Source organism: Exophiala viscosa, assembly GCF_022695815.1.
Source record: "Exophiala viscosa unplaced genomic scaffold EDD37scaffold_6, whole genome shotgun sequence".
Classification (NCBI taxonomy): Eukaryota; Fungi; Ascomycota; class Eurotiomycetes; order Chaetothyriales; family Herpotrichiellaceae; genus Exophiala; species Exophiala viscosa.
This window is the reverse complement of record NW_026944358.1, coordinates 336,390-363,174: the sequence shown is the minus strand read 5'-3', so window position 1 is coordinate 363,174 and position 26,785 is coordinate 336,390. Positions and strand designations below refer to the sequence as shown.

The following is a 26,785-nucleotide window of genomic DNA, read 5'->3' as shown; positions in this document are numbered from 1 at the left end:
CTTTGCCAACGGCGTATGGTAGACATGTTAATAGAATATCTCATCCCTCATCACCATGATTGTCCTTCACCGTTTCATCGACATCGCTCTCACCATCATTATCCACATTAACCAGCTCTCTTGCCTTATCGCCGCTTCCGCCCGAGATAGGAGTCTTTGTAGCCTCAATACCACCCGAAGTGACGAACAAGAATGTCTCGTTGGGAAAACTGTCAACATGGTTGAAGAAGTTGCCAAAGATATTCTCCTTCTCCTCGTCGCGGTACATCCGCTCATAGATCTGAGTCTGCTTGAACGCGTCCATTTCCGTCTTGAACTTGTCAAAGTCAATGCCGTCTTTCGCCAACTCGCCCTTTGCGCGTTTGTTGTACGAATCGAACACGGGTCGTTCAAGCAACAAACCCAAACTCGGAGCTTTAGGGATGGAAATGTTGTCCGGGCCCATGGCTTCATACATTCTCTTTGGGTCGCAGCCGCAACGCACAACTAGCGCCACCATGCCGACCATCTTGCGGATCTGGTGCATCATGAAACTCTGCCCATGAACCTTTAGGCTCAGCCATTCGGTGCCATTGATCAGAATGGGCTCCGTGTTCAGCTTGAACGATTTGATTACTCGCTTTGCGGATGGGTCCTTAAACGTCTTCTGGACCGTGAAGTTGTGGTAGTTGCGTGTTCCCACGTAGTAGTCGAGGCACTCCTGGATTCGATCGAGGCGAGTTTTCGGGATCCTGTAAGATCGCTTCGCGGTGACGTACACTTGGCGAAGTCGTTTCATTGCTTCGTGGAGGATGACTGATCGTGACGGCTTGGCCTCTGAAGAGTCTTTCTCCGTTGATTCTGCTGTGCCGTTCTCGACATCTGCTCTTGTCTCGGACGTCGGCTCGGGTTGGGCCTCCTCATTCGTGATGGCCGGAGACTCTTCGCCCATGTTGTTCTCTGCCTGACCATGCACCGGGATTTGCTGCTCACTCTCCACTGCATCAGGACCGTCACCTTTCAGCCACAATGCTTTCTCCAAAATACTTCGGACGTCCTCATCATATTCCGCAAGTATAGGTTTGATCTTCTCTTCATCAACCTTCTCCCAGTATCCGGCGACTTCCTCCCGTCTTTTCTGGTAAGCCTCTGTTTCGCCCTTCTTTTCAGCCCACTCAACGCATGCCCTGCCCAGAAAACTGCTTGGATGAGGCGGCAAGAAACTGTGGGTAGGAATCAGGTATTCGTATATCCTCGAGTCCACCATCTGATATGCGCTGAAACTGTTGTTGGTCCTCTCAAATCCCCAGACCCGTATTTGAGGAGTCAGAGCGTCGTTGATCTTCTTGACAATATCCTCGTCTTCAACTATCAACTTTAGAGAGATGATATTGCCAGCGGCATGGACACCCTTGTCTGTTCTTGCGCAGCGCACGAAAGAGGACTTTTTGGGATCATCGGCATTCGCTTTCGATATGGCTCCAGCAGCGACAAAAGCCTGAAACAAGTCGCCTTCGATGGTCTTGTGGTCATGTGTGAATTGCATTCCCCTGTATCCTGTCCCAGCATATCCAATAAGCACCGCAACCTTTTTCTTGGGTCTTCTTTCTTCAGCCGCCAACACATCCTCGCTGAACTTGGTAGCATAGATGGGTAATTCGGGTTTGCCCTCATCAAGACGTTGTCGTTTCGCAACCTGCTCGTCATCGTTGCGTTGCCGTTTGTCTACTTTGGTTTTACTTAGCCAGTCAGTCCTGCGAGCGAGCATGTACGACGGAAGAAGTGTGACGGAGCAGGGCCTGGAGTGCATTAATGAGAGAAAACTTACGCCCATTCAGTCCTACCCATATCCCTCTTCTTGCCTTGACGACCTCCTCGACCACCTCGGCCGGATCCGCGGGAAAAGTTCTTCGAACCATTGCGACCTGAATTCGAGCCAAATCCTCTCGAGTCAGGATTTCGGCGGCCTCCCGTTGGGGCACCGTCCGCGCCCGATGATCTTTGAGACGATTCCTGCGCGTCACGTCCGCCGCGAGCCGTCGAGGGATTTGGTACAGGTTCCATGTTGACGACCTGCGAAACATCAAGTGTTGACAGCAATGGCTAGTTACAAGCAGCCGGAAAGTCGAATATTTCTTGCAACCGCGGGGGATATTTGTTCTAGACAAAGGTGAATTGGAGAAGTCTCAACATTGTGGCTAATGATAATATACTGCACCGTACGAACGCACATACGGCAGAACACATAGTCTCGATGCGCACCGGTTCTGTCCGGTTGTCGTAGAACGGGCTTGGACCTTGCAGACAACAACAATCTCAACACACCTTATTGATATGATACATTGTGACCACAGCTTATTCTTACATACATCATCGTCCGGGCGTAATTCGAATAGTGCATCGCTCATATCGGTTCTTGTGACAGCGTCCACTCTCCAAAGTCTGGAGCACACCAACCTGCTCAGGTGTTCTGTAACACGCGACCAACGTAGTTCGCCATGAGACATTCAAACCTGACCCTCGATTCTTTGTCGATAATGGTAAAGCACTCGGAACCACCCCTCTGCTAGCAGCAAAGACAGGTTAGGAAGCACTGCCGCGTTGTCGCCGGCACTGTCACCACCACCCTCTTCCCTGGTGGCAGCTCTCACTCTAACATCATCAATCATATTGAGCAAGCAGTCTGCCCAATGTGACATTCTATACTCATCTGTCGCGCCCCCCGCGGGAGCCCAGAACGTGGAGTAGCCATAGCTTTGGTGGAAAGCTTCCAATCTTTTCTGGAGCGCAGTCCTTAGCCGACCCAAATTCTCCACTGCCGGCTTAGTGTACGTCTCCTCACGAGCATGCATCGCGAATTCGCAGCATGTGATCGTTGCCAGCGACCAGGCGTGCATGTCCACGGGATTGTAATACATGGAAGACCGCGGATCGCCAACCAAAAAGTCCGTCAATTGTGACGCCTTCATCAGGACAGTCATGGCGCTATACTCGTTGTCTGGGTGGCGAGACATCAGGAGATCCAAGAAAAGCTTCGTTTGTTGCACGATCGGTGATTGCAAATCCAGCGGTGGGTACTTTTTCAAGGTATCCTCGAAAAGAGTGAAAGTGAGTATCCTTTTGACTTGAGCCCCAACTGGGCTACAAGGGTCAATGTGAAGCAGACAGGAGGCCATAGCGATGGTGTTGGACGCATGTGTCAGAAATCCTGCTCCTGAAGGCACATTCGCAATATCAGCATACCCAACCATAGCTCCACTGTTCGGGTCATCGCTGGTTGAAAACTCTCGGCTGCTCGTGCCCAAACTGAGAGCATGCAGTTTGGATAAGAGACAAGCACAGTTGAAAGCTTGTCGGCAGATGTGATCGAACTGAGATTTGTCCAGGTCTGGTGAGTAATTGGCTGCATCCTCCTCGCGCTTGGACTCAAGTATCCGCAAGCTGGAATTGATCAGATCAGTTTTGGTGATGTCCAAGCCTTGAATATGCATCACATCGTTCTCATAGAGTACTGCCAGCAACAAAAGTATCCAAACGCGGACAAGACTTCCACGGTCCCAGCCCGTGCTTGTGAATGCCTCCGCTCGCTTCACGATGTAGCTTGTCAACTCTTCCGAATTCTCGAATGTTTTAGAAGGCAAATCAGACTTCGGAAGTTGAGTCATCGCGTCGTTCCTGGCAGCAGAATTGTCTGCATGATTGCCGTTGAGAACAGCGGGGCTAGTGGACCCAGGAAGCAATGCGATGACATCTGCGAAAGCGTGTTGAAGACCTGCAGGTGAGCCATGGGCCACTCGAGTGACCACCTCGGCCTCTGGGAGGAGCGCAAACAAAGAATGCACATGCTTGAAGTAATTGCTCAGGTGTAAACGATCCACTACAAGCGGCTCGAGATTTGCATAAGGATCGTCCGATCGTGGACGGCTGGGCGGTGGTGAAGGTTCAAGCTCCGTCCAGAAAGGTTTGACGGTCTCGGAATGCTTGAGAGCGTCACGACCTGAAGCCGAGGCGGGTATAAATTGATCGGGCGCAATTGCCAGACTGCCGTTGTCGCGCGGTCGCACCCCAGACGGCCCCCAGGCGCCGGTACTTGGTATCCTGTCACGTTGAAAATCGATCGGGGCAAAAGGGTTGCGAGGATCTGGAAAGGAGAAATGGCGTCTGCTAGCTGAGGCAGAATCATCGGGAGAAAAGGTCTCAGCGTATCCGGCCAAGGAACCTGCATCTAATGATTGTCGAAGCGCTTGCTTTTGCACATGTTCGACTTGTTGAACACGTTCCGCCAGTTCTTTGATATAACTAGGTTGAGGGTCAACCACCTGAATTCCGTGATTATATGCTTCGTTAGACTCACCCTTTCGACGGTCCCCGTTTCATCGGTTTGCGCTCGAAGTCGCACGCCACGCCCGCCTTCTGGCAGTTGGTGCATGTTTTAGGTGTCCCATCCATCTCTGTTGGAGCGTCGCATCGCACCTGTAGTGTTATCAGCAACCGGTTAACGTTCTCGGCATCGAGATGTGCAATATACCTTCTTCCGTCGACATTCATCACAGGCTCTTGACGTCTTAGATCTTTTCCTCTTGTCTCCTGTCTGGGGCGTGTGCGCAGGGTCCGAAGAGTCGTCCACGCTTCTGCGTGTCGGAGTAGGCATGAAGGACACTTGACCCGAAGTCTGCGGCGGCGCCATGGCGGGATCAGTAGTGGTACCGGAGGCTCCGCCATTTGATGCGGCGGGAAGGTTGGTCAATTGAGCCGCTGCATGCTCGACAGAAGATGCAGCTTCTCCAAGTTGACGCGCAAAAGGCTGCAATGCATAGTTCGACTCCATGGTGAGCTGAGTATCGATGGGGAACGAGTATGAAGATGGATCGAAATGTGATGGTCCGGGAGCGGCGAAAGTGGAATTCGGATCGTCGCCAGATTGGTCGCGACTGCTCACACTCCTTTCCATGGCTTTTTGAAGTCGGGAAACCCGCGTTGAGAAGGAGGCCGTGGTCCCGAAAGATGAGAGGTGTGAGGGTGAGTCGCGTTGAGCAACTGCGACTTGAGTGGAGGTGATGTCGCTTATCGCACTAGGCGTTAGCGTTCATCTAAGGACACTTAGCGATACCTCTTAGGGGCTCATTTCACCTCTAATGTCTCTAGTAGCCTGGCGGACTGTGGGCATGCGATTGGGCGCAAAAGCCTGGGGAAACGAGCGCATCGAGGTCAAGAACCGGCACTGCGAAAGAACGAGGGAGGAATGCGGGGTGGTGTTGACTGAGTACTTGAATCAGTCGAGGGTCAAACCGCTCGCCGCAGTCTACAAGACCTGTTCGCCATACAGACATCCCTCTTCCATTTCCGCATGCCCCTCCACAATGAGTGCTTCGACAAAGTAGGTCGCTTGCTTGTCGGTGTCTCTCCTGTGATAAGCAGCGAGTACATCGTTCGAACACTTTCAAGCATCCGAATTGGCATCCACACAGAGTCCTATTCAGGATTTCCGGAGGGTATTATGTGTAGACCTGTTACTACGAGTGCGTGCCATGGGGGGACATTATCTGTTGGTATGCCCTTTCATTCGCAGAAGAACACTTCTCTTAGCATTTTAAATGGTATGAACAATGGTCTTCCAGTGATACATACTTCAATCTCGAACCCGAGAACTCCCATATAACTTCTGCGCATCTACCATCTCCGCGGCTTGGCCATTAGGTAATGCTGGTCCCGTGCGATATGAGTGAGGGCATATCTTGGACACGCTTTGGTCCAAACCCTGGGTATCCCACGCCCCTCCCGCATGAGGGCAGTTGATAACAATGCATGCATCCCATGTGTGGTAGGGAAGAATCTTCCGGTGATTGCGTGCGAGACAAGACAACGAGGTCAGAAAGGCCAAGTTGATAATCACCGATAAAGAAGTGATGGCTGAGTCAGTCAGTCCGAGGCAGGTCAGTAGTATACTCCTACCAATCATGCTCCATTGTCCGCCTGCATGCATCTTGTTCGGGGCAGGGGTTCCTCGGCCTGGGATGCCCTGCAATTTGCTTTTGCTGCTACCAGACACGTTTATCTTGGTCAGCGGCTGAATGTTCCGCAGGTAACTTAATCCAAAGGCCAAGAGCGAAGTGACCTCAAGCGAATACGCAACTCCTCCCACGGCCCTCATCTCTAGCGACTGTTCCTCGGTCCCCGACTCTTGATCGGCGTCGCGTTCGCTTCTCATGAGGTCAGGAAGGTGGATTGTGGCGCTTTAGTGGAGGCCACCATGCGTGGTTTCCAGGCTTTTTTGCCAAACCTTTCTCCCCCCGCCGCACGGAGGACTGTCGGTAGGTTTTGGCGGACTGAGACTGGCAGAAACACAGAGGTCCATGACTTTCCTGTCCAATCTTCGGTCATCCCGCACTTTTCTTCACGTTGCGCAAGAAGAAGCGTGCCTACGCGATTGGCCACAATCCATATCCTTCCCAGCAGGGCCAGACACGCCCACGTCTACACCCTCGTCCTTCGTCCTCTGATGATAATGCCAACAGGCGACTAACTAAGTGCGACTTCCTTTTCTACGAGTGCTTGCATATCCGGCACAGGAAGTCGTCGCTTATTATTTCTACCCCGTTCGTCCACAGCCTTCAACTCATTGAGGACTTTCTCAATTGCCCCTGTTTGAAGGATCATTGTGAGATAATTCTCTTGCCGGCACGCTCCGCGTGCATGGGCGTGGTTTTCTCTTTGGTCCGGTTGGCTCGGCGCTGGGCGGAGTGCGCGGTAATTTTACGGCTGACAGGAGAATAATAATGTCTCAGTCAGGTCTCCAGGCTCGGTTCGAAAGTCCTGAGCACGCCTGTCAGGGTAAAGTTATGTATGGGCATGGAACAAAGCCGCCCCTGTTTTCCACTTCCACCCTGGAAGATATACTCTAGGAAGCTAGCGTGATGCTCTTACTTGATCGTTAGTGAGCCGACTTATCGAAAGTCGAGCTGAAATCGTTTCCATTTCCCGCCCATGACTCCGCAGCGGGGGCAACCGCGGCGCATCGGGGCGAATCCTGGTTGGACGGTGACGACGGGACTGCTGATGATCTGTCCAACGCAGTCGCTGCAGACGCCACAGATACACTCTGTGCAGGCGAATGCATTTTTGAGTAGCCACGGCCGACCGCACGATGCACAGTAGATCTCCAGGACTTCCGATTTGCTGCCAAAGGAAGACGATTGCGAATGCTGGTATGGGTGTGAATGGTGCTGCAGCGGACTAGTGTTTTCGTTGGATGACGCGGAAGTAGGTAGGCCGGATCTAGATATGTGGAAATTCTGTCCAGATCCCGCGCTCTCCACCGACTCGACTGAAGGGAAAGGTTCGGGATCGTTGGGTCCCAGGATATCTGGCGGTGGTGGCGTCAATGTTCGCTGCAGCGGAGAGGCATTGTACTTCCCGGCCTGGTGTTGAAGGTGGTGACCAAGCGGTCGGAAGCCTGGCGGTAAGGATGATCGCTTGGTCACACCTCCACTCCCAGTAGTACTGTCCGCCGCGGACAGCCTACGGGCCATAGTGGTGGTGGCCGCCATAGGACTCGTGGTAGCGGGCGGAAAGTTTGGCGACTGCGGCATCTGTGACCCAACGCCAAGGGCGTGTTAGCAAGGTTGATTATCGAGGATCTAACGCAAAACAGAACGAAAATTGAGGAGGTTGGTGTACACATTAATTAACTGGGTGCATAAACTTTTTTTTCGTGACAGACCCCTGGCCCTACCGCCCCAGATTGGATTTCCGACCGTGAGTGGCCTGATCCAGAGGAAGAGGAAAATAGATAAAATGGCTCGTGTTTAGAAGAGTTCGCATTCGGACCAAAGGAGTCGTCTCCCAGTTGTATACCGTTCCAGTTCGATATTGCTGCCCTGAGAAAAGCACGTTTCAATCGTGCTTTTGAGCAGGACCACAAATATCATCCAGGATCCGGTGGACCGACCAGAAATGATGATTCCTCTTGGATCCGAAAGCAAAGAGTGCTCGCTCGGCCATGGCCCTTTCGTATGTGGGACATCAGGACATAGAAATCGTCGGTCGTTGTTGTGTTGTTTTGGTAGAAACCATAGTAGTGACAGTAATGTGATACAAGAAATTTCCTCTTCCCTCCTGGGGCGGGCCTTTTCCATCTGGGGGGGCAAACAACTACAAAATCTCGATCTCTTGGCAGCAGCAAGTAAACAGAGGACAATCGAAAAATGTCGTCTGACTTACGGGAGTGAGATCACGATCATCATCCGCTTCGGTGGCAGTCGTCGCTGCCTCGATCAGATCTTCCCATCTCTTGCCCTGAACCCAAGCCGCCGTAGGCGGTTCGGCGGACATGGCCTTTCGACCTTCGACGCTTAGTCGCCGTGTGAAGTCCTTCGCTGAGAACTCCCTCGACTTTCCGCGTTCGTGTTTGCCCTTGCGCGCATTTTGACCCATGGAGGGTTTCCGTGGGCGTGAGAGTTTGTCCCGCCGTTGAATGGGTGGTAAGGAAGAATATCGGCTGCCAGGAGATTGGAGAATAGAAGGTAATAATTCGCGATTGCGAGAAGGTTGGAAGGGTGGCAGGGTATCTTCGCTGAACTGAGCACGTAGGGAGGGTAATTCAAGACCGGTCGAGAGATCGCGCTTGTAATCCGAGTCGGGAAACACGTCCTGGATGCGTAATGAGCACAACCCTGGGGAAGAGGGAGGGTAGGCATGACGCGTCAAATACTTACAAAATCGGAATCCCAGTTGTGAAGCTGTGCCAGAGCAACTGCGGCATTGGCAGTGGGCTGGGGTGGTCCAGTCACCGCACCAACTTGTTCGAGTAAGGGGCCTTGTTCACTTGCATCCGCTGTAATGTCTTAGTATTATCAAGCCTCATTACTATCAATGAGCCAAACATACGAGCACCTTTTCGAATGGAAGCGCCTGCCACTGCTGGTGGTTGTGATGGTTTGGCCGAGGGCGGTGTCGTGATCATCAACTGGAAACTCTCTTCGGTAGCAGGCAATTTCGGGATGTAGTAGTCAGGATGTGCGCGTCGAATGTGTTCCTGCATGGATCTATAGCGTTTCTCCTGTTGTTACGACAGTCAGTCGGTGTCCTAGAAAGCGCAGGGGTTGTTTGGGGAAACGCACTCCAATGCATCTCTTCCTACACTGCGAGCCATCTTGGTTCGTGAGAGGACAAACAACCTCATTTTCCGCGTCGGTCGACAGTGGAAACGAACTCGTAAGGGCAGTCTTGGGTGGCATGGCCTACTGCGCTGGCCGGAGCGCAGGAGGATGTTCAGGAGAGAGTGACGAGGGTCGACGGCATCGATCGGACAGTTGGCACACAGGCTTGGCCGAAAAGAAAGGAAAATCCCGGGTGCGACGTGATGGGCCCCTTCACATGATTTGGCGGATGGTAACGGATGAGGGATATTATACTATAATAATGGTCTGCAAGACCACAAGTTCGTGGTTTGTATGGGTTGATGGAAGGAGAGGAGGGGAGAGTGTATACAGATGGTCGGGGTGAAGGGTTGAGAAGAGAAGTCTGGAGTGTTGTGCGTCAAAGAGAACGGGAAAACAGTGGAAAGAGCTTTGGCTGCCCTTAACTTGGGGACCGTGAGGGGCTCGGGCAAGCATCATAGCACTCAAGTCTCAAGCACCTGAGGTAAAGAACATTGGCTTACCTGTTAAGCTTAGCCTAACTAACTCTGGGTGCTCCATAACAAATCCTTACCTGTTACCCGCTGCTGCTGCCCCCCGGTTGAGATAATCCTCTTTGACGCGGCTGCAGCTGTTTCAATTGTCCACGCCGAAGAACTCCATCCAATCCATCATATTCCATCACAGCTTCGATCATTGTAAATCTATCCACCGGCTAACGTCTACCTTTGTCCTCAGATACCTGTACTTAGTCAGGTACTCACCAATCGAAGGTGTTGCAGGATAGCTATCTGCCGTCTAATGCAGCTTATCGAGCAAGCTACGTTCTGTGCCGCATCATCCCATCGACCACTAGGAAGCTTCGATTACAGCTACTCGGAAAAGGCAAATGAGGTCCCCAATCCCAAGCGATTGACATGTGGCAGATCCAGGAGCTTCCTCAAGGTCTAGCTTGCTGATTCCTATCTTTCTACTCGCTTGATTGCTGTTATGAGAGCTCGAGGTCGTCCCACACCAGCTGTCAGAACGACTTGCAGGCAGAGAAGCTTGCTGGTTTGTGCTCATCATACCACCCAAAACAGCTTCTGGGGGCATGCTGTCACTACGGAGCTCTCGGTTACCCACTAATCGTCCTCAACTGTCAGCTAACAGCGCACTCTGATGTAAGGCCCGCAGAATGAAGGCTTGGTCGGCAAAATGGAGCTCCAGTCAACGATGAGTATTGCATCACAATCTTCACGTTTCGGTATGGTATAACAATGTTGGTCGGAATGAAGCTCCAACAGAGGGAAAAAAAGTTGTTGCATTTACTCCTTGCCGTCTGTGCTCGTCCAAGCTCCTTGCAGCTGTTGAAGCTCTGACTATCACCACCTCCAGCTCCAGCTCCTGATTCGGAGTTGCTTGAGCCAGACTTAGCCAAGACTCCAACCCTTCGAAATCATAACAAGCTTGAGGTGCAGATCTCGATTGTCTCGAGAAATATTGTCCAACCGAAGTCATATATCGGATAAACCTACCACCACAGTGCCACTTGTGCGCAGCTTACATCACGGAATGAATTATTCGGATCCTACATGTGCTTCGGGTATCTGTCGCTCATTGCTTATTGCTCATTTCATTGCGAATGAAGCTAAGACACTCCGAACTCTGTGCACGCAAGAGGAAGCCACAACCAACGACAGACACGATCGCATTCGCTAAATCGGCATCAAAAACCCTTGATGTATATATGATCCTGTGTCTCATCCATTACTTCGAATCGCATCCCGATCTCAACATGGCCCTCATTTCTAGGACAACAAAGCATGCCAAAACACGGCTTGAATTTGATGCCTTCGTCAACCCGGCGATAACTGACAAGCAGGTCCCAAGGTTGGTGTGCGTTCTTCTCGGCTGTATCAGGATTGACATTGGGTACTGTGCAGCGAGCACATCTTGCGACAACATCAATGTCTATGGCACCTCGATTACCGCCGGTAAGTGTGGTGAATAAGGATGAATCTCCATTAATGCGAACTGTTTTCCACGAATCCTCCGACCATGGCTCGCCTCCTTTGATGATGATATTTGGCCGAAAGCGTTCGATGGTGATTGGAGATTCTCCTTTTTCCTTGAGCCTCGAGTTCAACTCTGCCAGCGAAGATTCAGACGCGATCTGGATAGGCAGTACATCGGGGAAATTGACAGTTTCCTGACGTCCCAGTACTTTGGGGTCGCCATTTCCACTGCATATTCGTGGTTCAGGACCTTTCATGACAAAGCCCACTTCCTCCCCAAAAAAGTCAGAGAAGAGAGACTTGATCTTCGGATCGTTGTATGCATAACCATCTGTAATGTACTCCCAGATGTCAACGGTGACTTCTTTGGTGTTTGCGTCAAGCCATGCCTGGTCAGGGTGGATAGGCACTCTTACTTGCTTGTCGGGATCGTGGCCAATGGTGACGACAAGGCTATCCGATTCATAGTCGATGGCTGTGTTGATCAAGGTCATTTGAGGCTTCGACCGAATGGTGACGAATTTATGCTTGCTGTCGATGAACTGTTTGGTGAGGAGCACATCGTCAGCCTCATTCCACCCCGATGCAAGCCCAAGGGAACATCTGTCCGAGACTTACCATCCATCTTCTGTCTAGTTCCAAACCTTGCCTTGTCAATTGGGCTGATTTGACGCTGATTCCCCGGCAAGACTTGATGGGATAGACCCGCAAATCCGTAATCTCTGATACTGTATGGGTCATATTGCTTGATGCAGACCACCAGTGCGGCTTGCAACACTGTAAGGATCGACTTTCAGTGGCGATTTTCTACGATTACGTCCTGGAGTGCAAGATTGGAAGAAGCGACAACGAGATGTGGAAAATCGAGTCTTTCAGTATATCTGCACAGACGGCTGTGGTAGCGGTTGATGTTGAACGACGGGATGATGCCCAATCTCAGGGGATGGCAGTCGTTCTTATCATCCTTTAACAGTTTCACACGTATCTCCCCCACTGTGAATGGATGATGCGAAGAGGGGATCAGTGCCGTGCCGAATCCCATGAAAACCAGTAATTCACCACGAGATCACCATGATCTTTGGGGTTAAAGGCAGCGACTGACAGTGACACCCGCCCGAGCTTTGCCCAAACTCAAGTCTGACGGAAGCCTTTTTGAGGTCCCAACGCAGGCTATCGGTAAAGGATTCAGGACAATTCTCTCGTCAGACTACACAAAATTTGCGCCGCTTCAACTTATTCCGCCGTTCACCCAAAGAACAGCGGGAGTTGAGAATTTTCTTGGGCATCCATTATCTAATCTCTCATTCCTTTTTGGGTGCATCAACAGCGATGCTACCACAATCATCAGCAAAGTATATTAGGAAGTCGACACCTCCTTCATCTGGGCATCATCAGCGAGAATCTCATTCGATACCATTGAAAGTGTGCCAGACGTCAACAATGATCCTTAGCAGCACTGAAGGCAGAGTCTGTCCACAACCAAGTACAGAACTATTTGTCTCCTTGCATATCTGAACGAGAAATTCGAAAGCATTGACATTTCTATTCTTGAGCAGTCACAATAATGAAGCTCATTATGCACATACATCCAGCAACGTTCAACCCTTGAGATCGCTGAGGACTTCTGTGGCAACGGTCTTCTCCTCGATCTGGCCGTTGCTCGAGCCATCGACATCGGCCGCCTCACCTTCGAGAACCTGAGCTTCTCCCTCAGGACGAACATAGTTCTTCGGCTCCTTCCATCCCTCGGTGTACATGATGGCCGGCGGGAAGATTTTGCACAAGACCCAGTAAGTCGCTCCTGCAACGAACAGCCCCACCCAATAAGCGAAGTAATAAAACTTGGTCACTCCCTCGGGCGCCGACACACCCATGTTGTTCAAGAACCCATAGAAGTTCGGGATCACCCCAACAACATATGCAATATATGCATTGATATGCCAACCTTTGGTGTAGTGATAAGCCCCAGTCTTGGAAGAGGTGTACAGGTCGGGGATTTTCATGTATCCTCTTGTGATAAGGTAGTAGTTGCATAAGAGAACGCCTGTGATCGAAGACAGGAATATTTGATATGATGCCAGGAAGGACACGAAAATTGACGCGCTTCCCAACAAGTACCAAGGGTTGATCGCAAAGCTAAGCACAGCGCAGATAAAGAATCCTTTTCTGATAGTGATGTACTTCGGAAACAGCGCGGCCAGGTCGTTCCCGGCAGGCAACGAGTTTTCGAATATCGAGGAGAAGATTGCGCAGTACACAAACATCAGCGCAATGAAAAAGCACCCTGCCCGGTTAGCTGCAGTGTAGTCGGATGTCTGGAGCATATCGAGGAAGTCGATTGGGTTCCAAACCAGCTCGCCGAAGATGACTTGGCTCGATGCACCGACGATATTGCCCACAATCGAGACGAGAAGATTTGCAACTGGAAATCCGACCAAGTTACCTAGGATCGGGTCGCTCGGCTTTGGTGCATATCGCTGAAAGTCACTGGCGTTGCTGGCGAACGTCGCGCAATTCGCAGCTCCGAGCATCAAGAATCGGACAATCTGAGAGGACATCGTCAGCACACGTCATATGCGTCAAGGAGAATGAGATACACTTACCAGCCAGCTCTTCTCACCACCGTGGACTGTTGACCCCTGGCTGGCCACCGGTCCCAGTCCCCCAGCCTTGCTGACCGTCCAGCCCAGCATCGCCATCGCCGAAATGACGAACATGATCAATTTCGCATAGACCAAGGACTTCATCTTCGGGACTGGAATGACCAGAAAGCAGCATGTGACTATCCAGAACTGCAAATCGTCAGTAAGCTGCGTCGGTAACAACAGGGACAATGCAAAAGGCTCGTGCCTCAACGACACAGCCTTTCAAGAAGAAGAATACTTACAACGCCAAAGCCGATCATACCAGCCGCGGTCAATGCAGATCCTGGGCCCATAGTGTTCTTGATATGTGCGATACTGGGGAAGATGGCGTGCAGCATGACATAGACACATTGTCCACCCTGCACGGCATTGACGCCGTTCCACACCTGTCATACACCGTCAGCACTGGATACCAGCATATGGATAAATTTGAGTCTAATACTCACAATTGCCATAACCGCGCGATTGAACGTTGGCCACCATGCGCCATAAACTCCAAATGCGGCACGATTGAGGATAGGGAAACCGACGTGGTAGACAGCGCCGGCTCGTCCATTCAGTGTGATGACTATGGCAATCAAGCATTGGCCACCCAATGAGCAAGCCAGAGATTCCCACATCGACAGGCCGAGGGCTTGAGCTGCCGAGGCGCCATACCTAGGTCACAATCAGTCTCTCACACACTGAGAAAAGCGGAGGCCAAAGGTCTTTTCCGTACCAATTGCTAACTGTTGCTGTGGCACTGAACCAGAAGACGAAGTAAGTCGTGGCAGTCCAAGTGCGGTCTTTCAGCTTCAGCGGACGGAGGTCGTCATTGTCAAGCCAGATGTCCTTCCCCTTGATCTCTTCTGCCCCTCTGGCTACAAGGTGCGGTCGTGGGATACTCACCATAGTGGTTCGGTCTGCGCAAGGTGGTATGTGAAGATAGAGAATGCTTTCCTGCAAGGCTTCTCACCTTCAGGCGCACCGACCTATATCAATGAACCCTGTCCGCCACTGTGTCCGCTTATCGAAGCATGCATGATCGACATGTTCCAGCCCATCTCGCCAGAATAATTTAGGCGGCCAAGCACTGATAAGGCGACGCTGACCATTCAGGGATTGTTCCGCGAAAGGATCATATCTGTATCGAATACTACCTTGTCGACACATTTTGGGGGTGCATGAGTCGCGTGGACAATATACCCCCCAACGCGGACTTGAGCGTAAGATATAGTGTTTACATGCAGGAGCGACCTTCCATATGCAAGCATGGACCAGAATTGTTCGGGAAACGCTGATATGTTGCCCGCATCTGATTTGTTTGATCTCCCGTCTCGTTTCCGCAGTTCCACTTTGATAGAGGCGTCTTTGTCAACTTCAACCCCAAAATACCCCCGAATACCCCCAAATTACCAGATAAGCTGAACTCCTTATATTAACTTCCTACATCTAGCAATTGAGACGAACATCTGGGCATCATTAGTATATACACCTGCAGTAGGAATATTTCGGACGTCGCCGATTGCCCGCCACACGATAGAAAGTGCTTCCAGATCAGCAGTGGGGGAGAAGTCACGCAGCCGAGGCTTGATCAAGAAGCACAAACCAGACGCCCAATATCAAAGACGAGAACTCTGGTGAAACATCAGCAACTACTTCCTCCAGGTGATTCCAACAGCGTCGACCGACAACATGGCGACTATCACCGAGGTAGAGCCCGCTTCGTTTGTCAAGCTTCAACTTCGTACCGCTTATGGCCCAGTATATCGCGATGTCTCTACCAACCCACCGCGAGAAAGTCGAGGAGATGAAATCCCATTGATCGACATCAGCGCCATATACGGCGATTTTGAGGCTCGTAAGAAACTCGCCAAAGAGATCAAACACGCGGCCGAGAACACCGGCTTCTTCTACATCAAGAACCACGGCATTCCTGAGTCCGCCATCGAAGGCGCCCTGGACGCATCCAAGACTTTCTTCGCCCAACCCGAAGACAAAAAGCTGCTGGCCCACAAGTCCAAGGGCGAATGGTACAATGGCTTCTCCGGGAAGTACACAGCCATGGCCAGTCCTACCGAAGGACGTGAGTAGCAGACACTGCTCAATGATCATTCCACTAACAAGAATAGTGGACTACCGCGAGTCATTTAGCTGGCGTTACGAGCCCCAATATGATCCAGACCCAAAGGACCCCAATGCCGTCCCCGAGGAAGTCAAGCCCTACATCAGAGGCGAGCAATACGTCTGGGACGGCACTCAACACCTCCCAACCTTCAAGCAAGGCTGCATCATATACTGGCAAGAGTGTGTCAAGTTGGCCCGCCGCCTCGTCCGAATCTTCGCGCTTGCTCTCGACCTACCAGAAACCTACTTCGACTCCTTAACAACATACCCAGGAAGCGACGGTGTTTTCAACTTCTACCCAGCCATGACCCCCGAGGAAGCCTCGGCCAGCACAGACGTCGGTCTAGGCTCGCACACCGACCTGCAATGCTTCACGCTGCTCTGGCAAGACATGAGCGGCGGCCTTCAAGTGCTCAACAAGGACGGCCAATGGATCAAAGCGTCCCCAATCAAAGATACTTTCGTCGTCAATATCGGCGATTATCTGATGCGCCTGACCAATGACCGGATGAAGTCGACTGTGCATAGAGTGTATAACCGCTCCACTGTTGATAGGTATGTCTCCCCAGTTCCCGGGTGCCATGCACGTTGAAATCCAGTATCTAATGAGGTGACAGGTATTCAATGCCCTTCTTCTTCGGCTTCAACTTCAACGAAAAATGCGGCGTTCTGGACGTCTGCACCGACGAGACCAACCCCGCCAAATACGAACCCATCAGCTGCGGCGACTGGTGTCAACTACGATTCGCCCAAACAGACCAAGAGGGCAAAGACTCAAAAGTTGACGCATATTGACCAACTCACTGACTGTCCGAAACCTGCCAGTACCGCACCTCCTGTCTACGTATCTTCGGTCCCCTCCTGTGGTTTCACCGCCATTGCCCAAGGAGCCAGACACACGACTAACAGTATCGTCTTGACTCTTGCCAGGGACAGCCCTCAAATAAAACAGCTCCCTTCTATCTACCGCCCACAGTCTGCAACTCCAAGAAATTGCCACCTTGACATATCAAACTCCCACAACTCTCACCACAAGCGTCCGTCTAAAGAAAGGCGCTCTTACTAGCTATATGGACCGCAAGACGAGAATCGTGCCTAATGCCGAAACCGCAAACGTAACCCAGGGCCGACAGTAGAATTGAGGGCGAGTGATGCTGGCGCGACGGGGAGTGCCCAGCCCAACATACAGGAAGTTGCCGCTACGAGTAGAGCTACCTTCTTAGTTCTTCGGGGTTGGACAACGGGGAGCTGTGTTTCTTTTTGGCCGTGGTGAATCGGTCTCGCGACAGTCGCTGTCCTTTGACTGATCAATTTTGGGGGTTTGTACGAGGTTCGGTTTTGACTCTGTATGCTCTGGCGAAGGCGGGATGCCCTAGCGGAAATAAAAACGAGTTGAAACACTGAAAGGTCTAGCAAAAAAATCATGGATTCATGGATGATCAATACTGCAGCTTTCAGCAAGCTCACGATTTGGATTGTAGACAATACACTAATCTAGCATGTTTTCCCATGCCTCTTCCGCTTTGATATGGAGTTTGCAAGCCTTGACATGTAGATGTCACAAGCTAATCCCGCAGCACCTCCTTCGCCGTCGCCATGCAAATCACTTGTTGTAAAGCTCCTTTTCACCGCAGTCCATGAATACAACAAACGAAAACCTAGGATGTGGCTTCACCACGTATTCTCTTTCCTTGACCAGCATCGTCACTGGCGCCGCCGTCCTCACGTGCTCTCTTGTTGCCTCCACCGGGCGTAAATTGTGCCGCTGAAGGATTCAAGTTCCCTCGACCCGTACTTCCGACATTATCTCCACCGCGTGCAGCCTGCTGATGGTTTCCAGTGTTTCCGTGCGGTGCTCCTCCTCCTCGACCTTTTGGAGCGCCTCGGCCTCTAGGAATGCCACTACCACGAGCACCGCGTGCAGGACCACCTTTCGGTATACCTGACTGTGGTTGTTGCACCGAGGCAGCGCCTCCCGTCTGGGATTGCTTGGCAGCATCTGTCGATAATGCTTGATTGCCTGCCGGTGCCGCAGGTTTCTGATCCGGTTGCTCTGATGAAGCCTGAGTGCTTGCAGGTGGGTTGGCTGTTGCAGGTTGAGCCGGTGCGGGTTGGGCTGGGGTAGCACCGTTGACCTTGCCGACAGGAGTTGCTGGAAGCTGCGAAGCCGCGGCAGCCGGCGCAGCGGTAGGCGCAGCGGCAGGCACAGCCGGCTTTGGAGCTGCTGGCGGAGGTTTGGCGTCTTTGGCAACTTCCCAAACTTCACCGACAGGCTTCTCTGGAGTCTCTTCCACTGCTTTCTTGACCACATCAAGTTTGGCATTGGCCATATTAGCCTTGTTGGTCGCCATATTCACTTTCAATGCAGATTTCTTCTCCGCCATGAGTTCCGCATTCTTGACTTGCTCCTGTATTTTCCTCTCCGCTTCTTGATCGAATTCCAGCTTCTGTGTATTCCGCTCTTCTTGGTGCTGGATGATCAGGGCTTGCTTTTCGCGTGCCAGGTTGTCCTCATATTCTTTGATGAGAGTCGCCTTTTCCGCGTTGAACTCTGACTCTTTCTGCTTGATGATCGCCTCTTTCTCGGCCTCGAATTTTCGTTCTAATTCCTGAACGTCTTCAGAAGCAGGTCCATTGCTCTGAGTGCCTGGTTCCGATGTGATCTCTTTGCGTAGACTCTCACGCAGGGTCTCTTTTTCAGCATCAACTCGTTTGCGGATGTTGGCAGTCATCAGTCGGCGGAGAACTTGGTGCTTGTCCACCAGAAACTTGGCCTTCTCTTCCGAGAGGGCCAAAAGGACTTCATCAGGAATCTGATCAGGTTGGATGATTGGAGCATTGTCTCCAGATCCTTCAGTGGGCTTTTGTAGCTCGGCAGCGACAGGAACCGAACTCGCTCGAAGTGCTTCAATTTCCTGTTGATGTTCGGCATCAAGTTTCAGTCTCAATTCCTCCAGTGCTGCAGCCTTGGCATTCTGGGCTTCTCTCTTTATCTCCTGTAGCCTTCCATTGAGAACCTTCTCATTAGCTGCCACTCTGGACTTGAATTTCTCCTCCTGAGTATCCTTGAGCTCTTGGATTTCTTTGCTCTTCTCAGCCAGTGCAGTCTCCAACTCGGTCACTCTGGCTTCCAAGTGAGCATTTCCGGCATCGTTGGAGGGAGGTACATTGGAGGTATCCCCTGCTGGAGTCCCAGGCTCGCCGTTGACCTGAGCGGCTGCAGCAGGAGGAGATTGTGCTTGTGCGGATGCAAGCTGTTCTTTGGTGGCGTCAAGCTCGCTCTGCAAAGCAGTCTTCTCTGCAAGCGCAGCGTCAAGCTCAGCCTTTCTCTCGCTTAGGACGGTTCGATTCTTCCTCAGCACTTCCTTGAATTGAGTCTCGAGTTGGGTTTTCTGCGCGACCTTGGCACTATTGATCGCAGTCTGTTGCTCATCAATTTGGGCCTGCAGAGCTGTTTGGGCTTCGTCACGTTCTGCTGTAGCTTTCTCCAGTTCAGCTCGAGCGTCGTCGCGTTCTTGCTCAAGGGTTGTGATCTTCACCTTTAGCGCCTCCATCTCTGCGGGGTCGACTCTATCATACTTCGACAGAATGTTTTGAGTACGTTGTTGCCAATGATCGCGATCTTCCTGGCTCAGCTTGAGTTCTCCTTCACGGAGCTCAACCAAATTTTCCAACTCGGCAACACGAGCATGCAAAGACTGCATCTGGTTCTCGAGTTCTTCGATACGTTGAGACTTCTCCGCAAGAGCCTGAGTCGCTTGTTTGGTTTCTGCGCGTAGTGTAACACTGCTTTCCCGGTAAAGGTTCAACTCGTTCAGGGTTTCCATCATCTTCTTATGCTCGAGCGCATTACGTTCGACATCAGCCTCCGCACGACGTTGCTGATCAAGTTTTAGGCGAGTATCATCCAACTGGGATTGCGCGAGCTCCAATTGCTGGCGAAGTCTCTTTGCCTCTTGTAGCGACAGCTGGTACTGCACATCGACGATGTCCTTTTCTCGCCGCAGATAAGTGATGACTTCTTGAAGCTTGTCAAGCTCCGTGGATGATTGCCCAGAGCCTTCGGCAGTCTCACCTTCTGCCAAAGCAGCACGGTCACGTTGAAGAGCAGTAATCTTTTGGGTGACATTTTCAAGCTGACCGTGAAGGAGGTTGTTCTGTTGCGCGACTTCTTCACGACGTTTCTTGAGATCAGATATCTCTCTCTCGTATCGATCTTTCAATTCATCCCAGCTGACCTGCTTCTGTTCAAGGTCGGATTTAGCGGTTTCGGCCTGAGTACGCAAATCGACTAGCTCGAGCTTGATCTGATTTGCTTCCTCGCGGACTGCATGTAAAGACTTGGCGGCATCGGCATGTCTTACAAGCTCGTTCTCGTAATTCTGCTGCGCTTCGGTGGCAATCTGTGCTTGAATCTTTGAAGCTTCGAGATTGAACTGAGCTTGTTCAGCGCTCTTTTCAGCCTCCTCTCTGAGACGTTCGATCTCGGTCTCGAAGGCAGCCTTTTGCTCATCAAGTTTCCGACTCCCTTCAGCCTGTTCATCTCGCAACTTGGACAGTTCCGTGTTTGTCGTGTTAAGCTCGGATGATATGTCTTCGATGCGTTGCTCAAGCTCCTTGATTTGTGCATCCTTCTCAGCGAGGGTCGCTTCGGTCTCTTCCCGATATTGGTCGTTGGTCTCGCTGAGCTCTTGCAGACGTTCCTCACTCGACTGACTAATGTTCTTGTAGACTTCAATCTGCTCGTTTGCTCTCTCAAGTTCGGAGACCTTGAGCTCAAGATCCCGCTTGAGCTCAGATACCTCCACGGCCAACTCCTGCTCTCTGGTCAAAGAGGATTCAGCATCGCCGGAGGCATCCGTCGTGGGCTCTGGAGGTTTGGTCAAAACTTCTAGGCGCTCCTCGGCTGATCGAAGTTCGACGGTGAGCTCATCGACCCTAGCTTGGAGATGATCTCTGGCAGTCTTGGCCGATGCCAACTCCTCCTTAGTCGCACCCAAGCTGGTTACCAAGTCGTCAATTCTCTTTTGACTCTGCTCATGCTCATACTCTCTTCTTAACGAAGCCTTCTTGTTTTCTTCGATCTCTTCGTTGAGCTTCCTCTTGACGGATTGGAGCTCAGACTCAAGTGCTTCCGCTTGTGCCTGGACACGACGTCGGCTTTCAGCATCGGTTTGCTCTCGTTCATTGATCATTGACTGCAGGCTTGCATTCAGCTGGTCCAGTCGACTTCGTTCATTACGAAGCGACTCGTTGTCTTCAATCAATCTCCTCTCCACAGTCTTCCACAGATCTTTCTCGGCCTTGAGATTTGCAGAATCGCGACGCAAACTGTCAACAAGACCCCGGGCCTCAACAAGTTCTTCAGCCACCTGCTGAGTCTTCAGCTCTTGCTTCGTGGCATTTTCCATGGCAGCCCAAGATCTCTTCTGGATTTCACCATTTTCGGTCTTGAGGGAGTTGTAGTTCGCCTGCAGCATCTCGTAACGTTGATTAGCCGCCGTCAGTTGGCCTACTGTCCGACTGATCTCAGTCTGCAATTGCGAGTTCTTTTTGCTGAGTTCATCCACCTGAATCTTCAAGGCAGAGTGATCTGTGGATGCTTCTCGTCGATACGTGTCGAAGTGTTGCTGGAGGTCCTTGAGCAATTTTGCGTAATCAGACTCGCCACCAGCCGCAGATCCTGCCGGCGACTCTCCACTAGGCATAGGTAAAGATCTCGAAAAGTCCGTGGGCTGTATTTGACCACCTGACAGATGTCCTCGTCGCGTCAACATGTTCCTAAACATATCTCTTTCTTTCACGAAGCTTTTGGTTTGGGCGACCATAGTCCGAAGCTCGTCTTGATACGATGCGATTTGAGCCCGAGCCTGTTCCAACTCTTGAGTAAGAGCGAGATTCTGCTGCTCTTTCTCCTTGGCCACATTGCTCTCTAGTTCGCTCACCAGGTTGCGGATTGTCTTGAGTTGGTCTTCATTTTGTTGCTGGAGCTCGTTAATGTTCTTGAAGACAATCAAGCGCTGGTTGACTAGTTGCTGGGTTTCGGACAGATTCGCCATATCTTGGGACATGGCTTCCTGTGCTTGTCTCTCAAGATCATCGAATTCTTCTCGCGTCATAGCACCTCCTTGCTCACGAACATGCTGTTCGATGAGAAGGAAGCGGATCTGGGAACCAGTATCGCGCAGTTGTTGTGTGAGAACTTCGACCTCTCTCGACTTGCTCTCAAGGTCTCCTTGACATTGCCTCAATTCTTTGACAGCCGAGTCTCGCTCAGCATTGGATTTGTCCACAATGGTCGACATTTCGACAACTTCACTTTGCAGACGGTCATGATCGGTACGTAGCTCTTCAATCTCAGGCTTGTTGTTCTCGAGTTCCTCGACCATAGCGTCCAAATTTTCACGAAGTTGCTCGTTGGCACGTCGTTCCGTGGCCAATTCTCCCTCGAGCTTTTTGTATTCCGAAAATAGCTGAGTCATGGTCATCTGAGCCTTGGGTCTTGATATCGAGGAAGGCGAGAAGAAGCCACTAGGAGTGCCTGGTCGCATGGGAGTGGTGATGGCCGAGCCATTGGTAGCACGTTGCGGAGTGCTTGGTCTCGCGCGAGCCTGCTCGAGCTCATTGGACAGTTGCTCCAACGATCTCTCCAGCTCGATGATTCGTTCTTCTGCTGCGACACGGTCATTGTGCTCAGTTTCGATTTCAGCACGAATAGTCCCGATTTCCTCAGCAGCCTCCTCGCGAGCCTCCTCTAGAGCGACGGAAAGTTCCTGAACACGCTGTTTGGCTGTTTCCGCAGATGCAGCCTGTAGGTCAGCAAGCCGAGTGACACTCTCAACCTCGACTCGGTGTGATTCGTCTGCTGAAATTTTTTCTTCCCGCAATTTCTGCATCTCTTCTAAAGTCTCCTCAAACTTGGTGGTTTGCTCCTCGAGACGATGCTTGAGTGCAGATTCCGACCGCCGCAAACCCTCTGCTTCCGAGATGTATTGTTCATTGGATCTTGACAACTCCGAGATACGTGCATTTTTCTCCTTTCGAAAGTTGGTATGCTCATCGGCCTTGATCTTACGTTCATTTTCCAGCCACTCGTTGTTCTTCTTTAGCATATCCACCTCTTGTAGAAGGCTCTGCTCCTTGAACTTTGAGCTGGCAACCGTGGCATTGGCTGACTGTACAGACTGTTCGAGACCCGCAATCTGTTTACGAAGTTCTGCAGCCTTCTGGTGCTGTGCCGCTAGATCTTGTGACAAATTCTCATACGCTGTAGTCTTGGACTCGAGCAGGCCCAGAGTGTCGCGGTTCGAGGCCTCAAGCGAGGTGACTCTCGACTTCAGGGTATTGATCTCCGAGTTTTCGTTCGCTGTTGCAGAACGCAGCTGTTCCACCTCGGATTCCAATCTAGATTTTGCATTCTCTGTTCGGATGTCAGTCACAAATAACACGTACTTTCCTAACACAAGTTCTTACCAGTCGTCTGCAGCTCGACGCGAAGTTTGCTAGACTCCGCTAGGGCTTTGTCTCGGGAGTTTTGTAGGACTTTCGTCTTGGATTCATTTGTTCTGACAACAGTCTCCAGCTCAACCTCGATTTTGACTTGCTTGGACTTGGTTTGCTCGCATTCCTTGATCTTTGGTAGAATAGCGCGCAGGAAGTTCTCTACGGATTCGGTTGTAGGTGTTTCCCGTAAAGATGTCACGGCGCCCTCTGGCAAGGAAGAAAAGGCCGAAACGGCACGAACGTCGACCTCGGCCGCCATGGTGGAAGGAGAATGAGAGAGGTATAAGGGTGATCAGTGAACCGAAGGAATGCGATCGAGAACTGCGCGTCCCAAAAAGCCGATCGCAACGGAGGTCAAAGAGAAGTGAAAGAAAACTCAACGCCCGTAACCATGGTGCGCGCTGAGCACCATGTGAATAAGAGGGACGCAGAGGTGAGAGGGGTGGTGGGTAACGAGACTGAAAGAATGCTCGACTTTCAACACTTTGAATAAACAGACACAAGTGACGGCGCGGGTACCCAAGCGAAAGATGGAAAACGTGACTGGGGTCAATCATCAATGGTGACTGGTCCAGGCAGCCACAGGCCAATTAGTCCCGCTAAGTTTAAGCTTAAATTAGGTGAGTCGCTACACCTGCCCTGCCCAAGTCTTTTACTCAGCGGTCCTTCAAACGCATGTTCAACTCGACATCTGCCTCCTCGACAATACTCCGTTATTTCACATTCTACGGTTCAACCCTTCATAAAGGCGACGCTCTCCCAGAGCCGCGGTTGAGCACTGTTGTTCTCACTCTAGTCAACAGGTCTTGGTGTCCGCCGATCTTCTCGTTTTCCACACAATGAGATAAAACCTCGACTGCAACCGGAAGAGATCCTTTGACTAGGCCACCTCTTCCACCGACCTCTTTTGCGATTCTCCTCCTGCCATGTCTTCTTTGTACGGGAGCTCCATATCTCTCGCCGGAAGCGATGCTCGCACGAATGTCATCTACGCCCTCGACAGACTGAGGGACAAATTTCCGGAAAGCATCACCTGGGAAGAGCTGGTATCCTTCGTGCTGCCTGTCCACAAACGCACCGACGACCAGGTTAAGTATTTTCGCAAATTCTTATCAGTCAACCCGAAAGTCGTACATGAGAAAGACACAGACAGTTACAAGTTCAAACCGCTGCATAGTATCGCCTCAGCCGATGATCTGCTCAAGTTCCTGCAGAACCAAGATTCGGCTTTGGGCATCAATGTGCGAGACCTGAAAGATGGATGGAACGATGTAGAAGGAGCGATTGACAGACTTGAAGCCGAACACAAGCTCCTTGTGGTTCGCAACAAAAAAGACAACCATCCGCGCATGGTGTGGGCAGACGATCCTAGCCTTGACGCTCCACTAGATCAAGAGTTCAAAGATTTATGGTCGCAAATCGCTTTGCCGTCTGTGGAAGATACCATCAAAGAGCTGAGACGCATGAACCACAAAACTACTGGTGAACCAGCGCATGCGGACACAGGACTGAAGCCGAAAGAGAAGAAGAAGAAAGTCCGACGTGGTAACAAAGTCACAAACACTCATATGCAGGGTCTGTTTCGAGACTATTCAGACAAGAGGCCCCAAGGAGGGCGTTAGGCGAAGCCTTCCGAATGGGCCAAGGACAAAAGCGAGGACACGGAGAACAGGGATCCTCATAATTTTCTGGCATAACGAGGTCACGCATCAAGGTTGTGTCTCCTTGTGCAGGGCCCCTGGAGGCTGCAACATCCCCAAGCATTTGAATGGACTTTAAGGCGTCAGATGCTGACCGAAGAACGATGGAAACAGGATGGATCTATGAAAATGATACCCAGAAACCGGAAGGCGTTCAGGCCGAGACTCGAGGCTCGAGTTATATCACTATCAAAACGTGGTGAGAATTAGATACTTATTACCCTTCGCAAAGTGCGATGTCCAACAATCCGATACCAATCCAGACTCTGCCCGTCTTATGGTCTAATAGGAGAGTTCAACCCCAAATCCACCATTCCTTCCTCCCTGAACCTGGACATACTCCTTGCACGGTTTCCCCTTGCATCAACACTCAATCGCCGCTCTCTCGACACTGACCGTCCCCTCTCTCCTATATCCTGCTCTTCCCGACCGCCATCATCATAATATTTCGCAGCCTCGCCTTGCGCAAGCAACAACGGCCTCAATCCCGAATCGGACTGATGTCTTCCGTGGGTGAGACTCGGGCGTGCCGTGGCCTCTTCATACCGGGGTGGAGGCACACCGACACTTGCAGCACTCGCCGGCCTCTGAATGCCCATACCCATGCCATATTGGAATCCGTTCTGTATGCTACCTGCTTGTACGTGCTCGGCGTCCCATGCCACGATGGCCGGCGGCGCAGGTGAGTTCTTGCCCAAGAGACCCATAGTATCTTCCTTCGAGGGCATCTGCGAGGGTGGTTCGACGTTGAATCCGCCCTGTGCGTTGGCGGGCTTGTATGAGTTCGCGTTGCGGCGTCGGCGGAAGCGTAGCAGGAAAAATGTTGCGATGGCCAACAGGATGATGCCCACTGTTACAGCGCCGCCGATGATCGCCGCCGATGATCGCCGCCTTTGTGGGATGATGGTTAGGGCCATTGGAATGGTTGTGATGCAGTGCTCCGTCGAATTGTTGGCGGTAGAACATGTTGCGAGGGTTGGGAGCCATGGTGGCTGACCGTGACGGGCAAGCAGCCTGCTGCTCTTGTGCCTAATGTACAGAACGCAGATTCCTTGTCAAGGACTCTTGGTAGGTCACAGAGATGACTGCAGCCAGGCTCTTGAAGGAAACAACTGTCGTCGATGGATCAAAGAAACGATATGCCAGCGAAAGTGGTTCGAAAAGGAGAGTTGTAAGCAGAATGGGAGTATGGAGGTACACTAAAGGAGAAGGAGCGGAACAGTATAAGCCACAAAAAGAGACTTCAAGACTCTCATCGGACTCCAGGACGCTCGCCGGTGGCCTCAATGACTGTCACTTGGTGATAGTATGAACAGAACAATGGTTCAAAGCCACAGAAATCCGAACAAAGAAGTAAACGAAAGTGACTTCGGTAGCAAAGTCATGGTCATATCAGGCGTCGTGCCTAAGAGGGGTGAGGCTGAGTGAGGCTTGCAGTGTCGGGAACCTTACTGGCAATCTTTCGGATCCTGTAATAGAAAAAGCCCGTCGAATCCTAGAGCGCGTCGTTTGGGATTGCGGTGAAGGGGGCCAAAAGTGAAAACGTGGAGGCCTAAACACAATCCTTTGCTTGACCTTGAATGGGTAGATTCGAATCATCGCGGCAGTCGGATCCTCACGTCTGGAAGATAGGACAATCGTGGATATTGACTGATGTTCGAGCATATGGATTGCATGGCTGGATTTTTATGAAGAACATTGGGAAGTGCTTCAATCAA

General features: G+C 51.4%; 10 protein-coding genes across 10 annotated transcripts; 2 read left to right on the top strand and 8 right to left on the bottom strand.

Moving 5' to 3' along the window:
- Nucleotides 1–40: 40 nt before the first annotated feature.
- EDD37DRAFT_564988 (tRNA pseudouridine synthase A) lies at nt 41–2,063 on the bottom strand (the record flags this gene model as incomplete). Its single annotated transcript, XM_062814033.1, has 2 exons — nt 41–1,704; nt 1,808–2,063. The coding sequence occupies 2 exons, from the start codon at nt 2,061–2,063 to the stop codon at nt 41–43; spliced, it is 1,920 nt and encodes a 639-aa protein (XP_062669394.1).
- Nucleotides 2,064–2,213: 150 nt separating this feature from the next.
- On the bottom strand, nt 2,214–5,208 carry EDD37DRAFT_426443 (uncharacterized protein). Its single transcript, XM_062812622.1, has 3 exons — nt 4,508–5,208; nt 4,334–4,452; nt 2,214–4,278 (listed from the first exon to the last, which is right to left on the bottom strand). The coding sequence occupies exons 1-3, from the start codon at nt 4,928–4,930 to the stop codon at nt 2,487–2,489; spliced, it is 2,334 nt and encodes a 777-aa protein (XP_062669393.1). The 5' UTR covers nt 4,931–5,208; the 3' UTR covers nt 2,214–2,486.
- Nucleotides 5,209–6,555: 1,347 nt separating this feature from the next.
- On the bottom strand, nt 6,556–7,849 carry EDD37DRAFT_426226 (uncharacterized protein). Its single transcript, XM_062812619.1, has one exon. It carries the CDS (start codon nt 7,566–7,568, stop codon nt 6,924–6,926), a length of 645 nt encoding a protein of 214 aa, XP_062669392.1. The 5' UTR covers nt 7,569–7,849; the 3' UTR covers nt 6,556–6,923.
- A 281-nt stretch (nt 7,850–8,130) lies between these two features.
- EDD37DRAFT_609719 (uncharacterized protein) lies at nt 8,131–9,215 on the bottom strand (the record flags this gene model as incomplete). Its single annotated transcript, XM_062815154.1, has 5 exons — nt 8,131–8,145; nt 8,200–8,628; nt 8,694–8,812; nt 8,866–9,037; nt 9,099–9,215. 5 exons carry the CDS (start codon nt 9,213–9,215, stop codon nt 8,131–8,133), a joined length of 852 nt encoding a protein of 283 aa, XP_062669391.1.
- Nucleotides 9,216–10,824: 1,609 nt separating this feature from the next.
- EDD37DRAFT_609718 (MOSC N-terminal beta barrel domain-containing protein) lies at nt 10,825–11,854 on the bottom strand (the record flags this gene model as incomplete). The annotated part of the gene is made up of 2 exons (XM_062815153.1): nt 10,825–11,655; nt 11,732–11,854. The coding sequence occupies 2 exons, from the start codon at nt 11,852–11,854 to the stop codon at nt 10,825–10,827; spliced, it is 954 nt and encodes a 317-aa protein (XP_062669390.1).
- Nucleotides 11,855–12,433: 579 nt separating this feature from the next.
- On the bottom strand, nt 12,434–14,750 carry EDD37DRAFT_426460 (NCS1 nucleoside transporter). Its single transcript, XM_062812623.1, has 5 exons — nt 14,477–14,750; nt 14,205–14,415; nt 14,001–14,144; nt 13,717–13,905; nt 12,434–13,659 (listed from the first exon to the last, which is right to left on the bottom strand). The coding sequence occupies exons 1-5, from the start codon at nt 14,647–14,649 to the stop codon at nt 12,712–12,714; spliced, it is 1,665 nt and encodes a 554-aa protein (XP_062669389.1). The 5' UTR covers nt 14,650–14,750; the 3' UTR covers nt 12,434–12,711.
- Nucleotides 14,751–15,107: 357 nt separating this feature from the next.
- On the top strand, nt 15,108–16,809 carry EDD37DRAFT_426333 (2OG-Fe(II) oxygenase superfamily protein). The gene is made up of 3 exons (XM_062812621.1): nt 15,108–15,823; nt 15,870–16,419; nt 16,482–16,809. The coding sequence occupies exons 1-3, from the start codon at nt 15,433–15,435 to the stop codon at nt 16,657–16,659; spliced, it is 1,119 nt and encodes a 372-aa protein (XP_062669388.1). The 5' UTR covers nt 15,108–15,432; the 3' UTR covers nt 16,660–16,809.
- Nucleotides 16,810–17,298: 489 nt separating this feature from the next.
- Nucleotides 17,299–23,876, bottom strand: EDD37DRAFT_687019 (nucleo protein TPR). The gene is made up of 29 exons (XM_062819927.1): nt 23,338–23,876; nt 21,435–23,284; nt 21,381–21,413; nt 21,204–21,344; nt 21,115–21,167; nt 21,064–21,093; nt 20,989–21,024; nt 20,914–20,964; nt 20,874–20,886; nt 20,754–20,849; nt 20,667–20,732; nt 20,598–20,639; nt 20,416–20,576; nt 20,342–20,388; nt 20,229–20,305; nt 20,193–20,204; nt 20,103–20,171; nt 20,034–20,063; nt 19,884–20,000; nt 19,845–19,856; nt 19,725–19,817; nt 19,675–19,703; nt 19,650–19,653; nt 19,527–19,613; nt 19,434–19,499; nt 19,404–19,412; nt 19,266–19,382; nt 19,206–19,241; nt 17,299–19,181 (listed from the first exon to the last, which is right to left on the bottom strand). The coding sequence occupies exons 1-29, from the start codon at nt 23,624–23,626 to the stop codon at nt 17,523–17,525; spliced, it is 5,325 nt and encodes a 1,774-aa protein (XP_062669387.1). The 5' UTR covers nt 23,627–23,876; the 3' UTR covers nt 17,299–17,522.
- A 168-nt stretch (nt 23,877–24,044) lies between these two features.
- Nucleotides 24,045–25,166, top strand: EDD37DRAFT_426035 (transcription initiation factor TFIIE beta subunit). The gene has a single exon (XM_062812617.1). The coding sequence runs from the start codon at nt 24,294–24,296 to the stop codon at nt 24,987–24,989; it is 696 nt and encodes a 231-aa protein (XP_062669386.1). The 5' UTR covers nt 24,045–24,293; the 3' UTR covers nt 24,990–25,166.
- Nucleotides 25,167–26,222, bottom strand: EDD37DRAFT_426036 (uncharacterized protein). The gene has a single exon (XM_062812618.1). The coding sequence runs from the start codon at nt 25,982–25,984 to the stop codon at nt 25,343–25,345; it is 642 nt and encodes a 213-aa protein (XP_062669385.1). The 5' UTR covers nt 25,985–26,222; the 3' UTR covers nt 25,167–25,342.
- Nucleotides 26,223–26,785: the final 563 nt, after the last annotated feature.

Coding starts and splice junctions, on each gene's coding strand:
- EDD37DRAFT_426333 (XM_062812621.1), top strand. CDS start 15,433: ATGGCGACTATCACCGAGGTAGAGCCCGCTTCGTTTGTCAAGCTTCAA. Junction 15,824..15,869: donor GGCCAGTCCTACCGAAGGAC/GTGAGTAGCAGA, acceptor TAACAAGAATAG/TGGACTACCGCGAGTCATTT. Junction 16,420..16,481: donor AACCGCTCCACTGTTGATAG/GTATGTCTCCCC, acceptor ATGAGGTGACAG/GTATTCAATGCCCTTCTTCT.
- EDD37DRAFT_687019 (XM_062819927.1), bottom strand. CDS start 23,626: ATGGCGGCCGAGGTCGACGTTCGTGCCGTTTCGGCCTTTTCTTCCTTG. Junction 20,640..20,666: donor AGCAGGAGTTGGCCGTGGAG/GTATCTGAGCTC, acceptor CGGGATCTTGAG/CTCAAGGTCTCCGAACTTGA. Junction 20,001..20,033: donor TCAAGAAACGTCGTGAAGAA/GTCGCGCAACAG, acceptor CTTCACGGTCAG/CTTGAAAATGTCACCCAAAA.
- EDD37DRAFT_426226 (XM_062812619.1), bottom strand. CDS start 7,568: ATGCCGCAGTCGCCAAACTTTCCGCCCGCTACCACGAGTCCTATGGCG.
- EDD37DRAFT_426443 (XM_062812622.1), bottom strand. CDS start 4,930: ATGGAAAGGAGTGTGAGCAGTCGCGACCAATCTGGCGACGATCCGAAT. Junction 4,453..4,507: donor ATGAATGTCGACGGAAGAAG/GTATATTGCACA, acceptor ATAACACTACAG/GTGCGATGCGACGCTCCAAC. Junction 4,279..4,333: donor AAACGGGGACCGTCGAAAGG/GTGAGTCTAACG, acceptor CCCTCAACCTAG/TTATATCAAAGAACTGGCGG.
- EDD37DRAFT_426036 (XM_062812618.1), bottom strand. CDS start 25,984: ATGGCCCTAACCATCATCCCACAAAGGCGGCGATCATCGGCGGCGATC.
- EDD37DRAFT_426035 (XM_062812617.1), top strand. CDS start 24,294: ATGTCTTCTTTGTACGGGAGCTCCATATCTCTCGCCGGAAGCGATGCT.
- EDD37DRAFT_426460 (XM_062812623.1), bottom strand. CDS start 14,649: ATGGTGAGTATCCCACGACCGCACCTTGTAGCCAGAGGGGCAGAAGAG. Junction 14,416..14,476: donor ACAGCAACAGTTAGCAATTG/GTACGGAAAAGA, acceptor ATTGTGACCTAG/GTATGGCGCCTCGGCAGCTC. Junction 14,145..14,204: donor ATCGCGCGGTTATGGCAATT/GTGAGTATTAGA, acceptor GGTGTATGACAG/GTGTGGAACGGCGTCAATGC.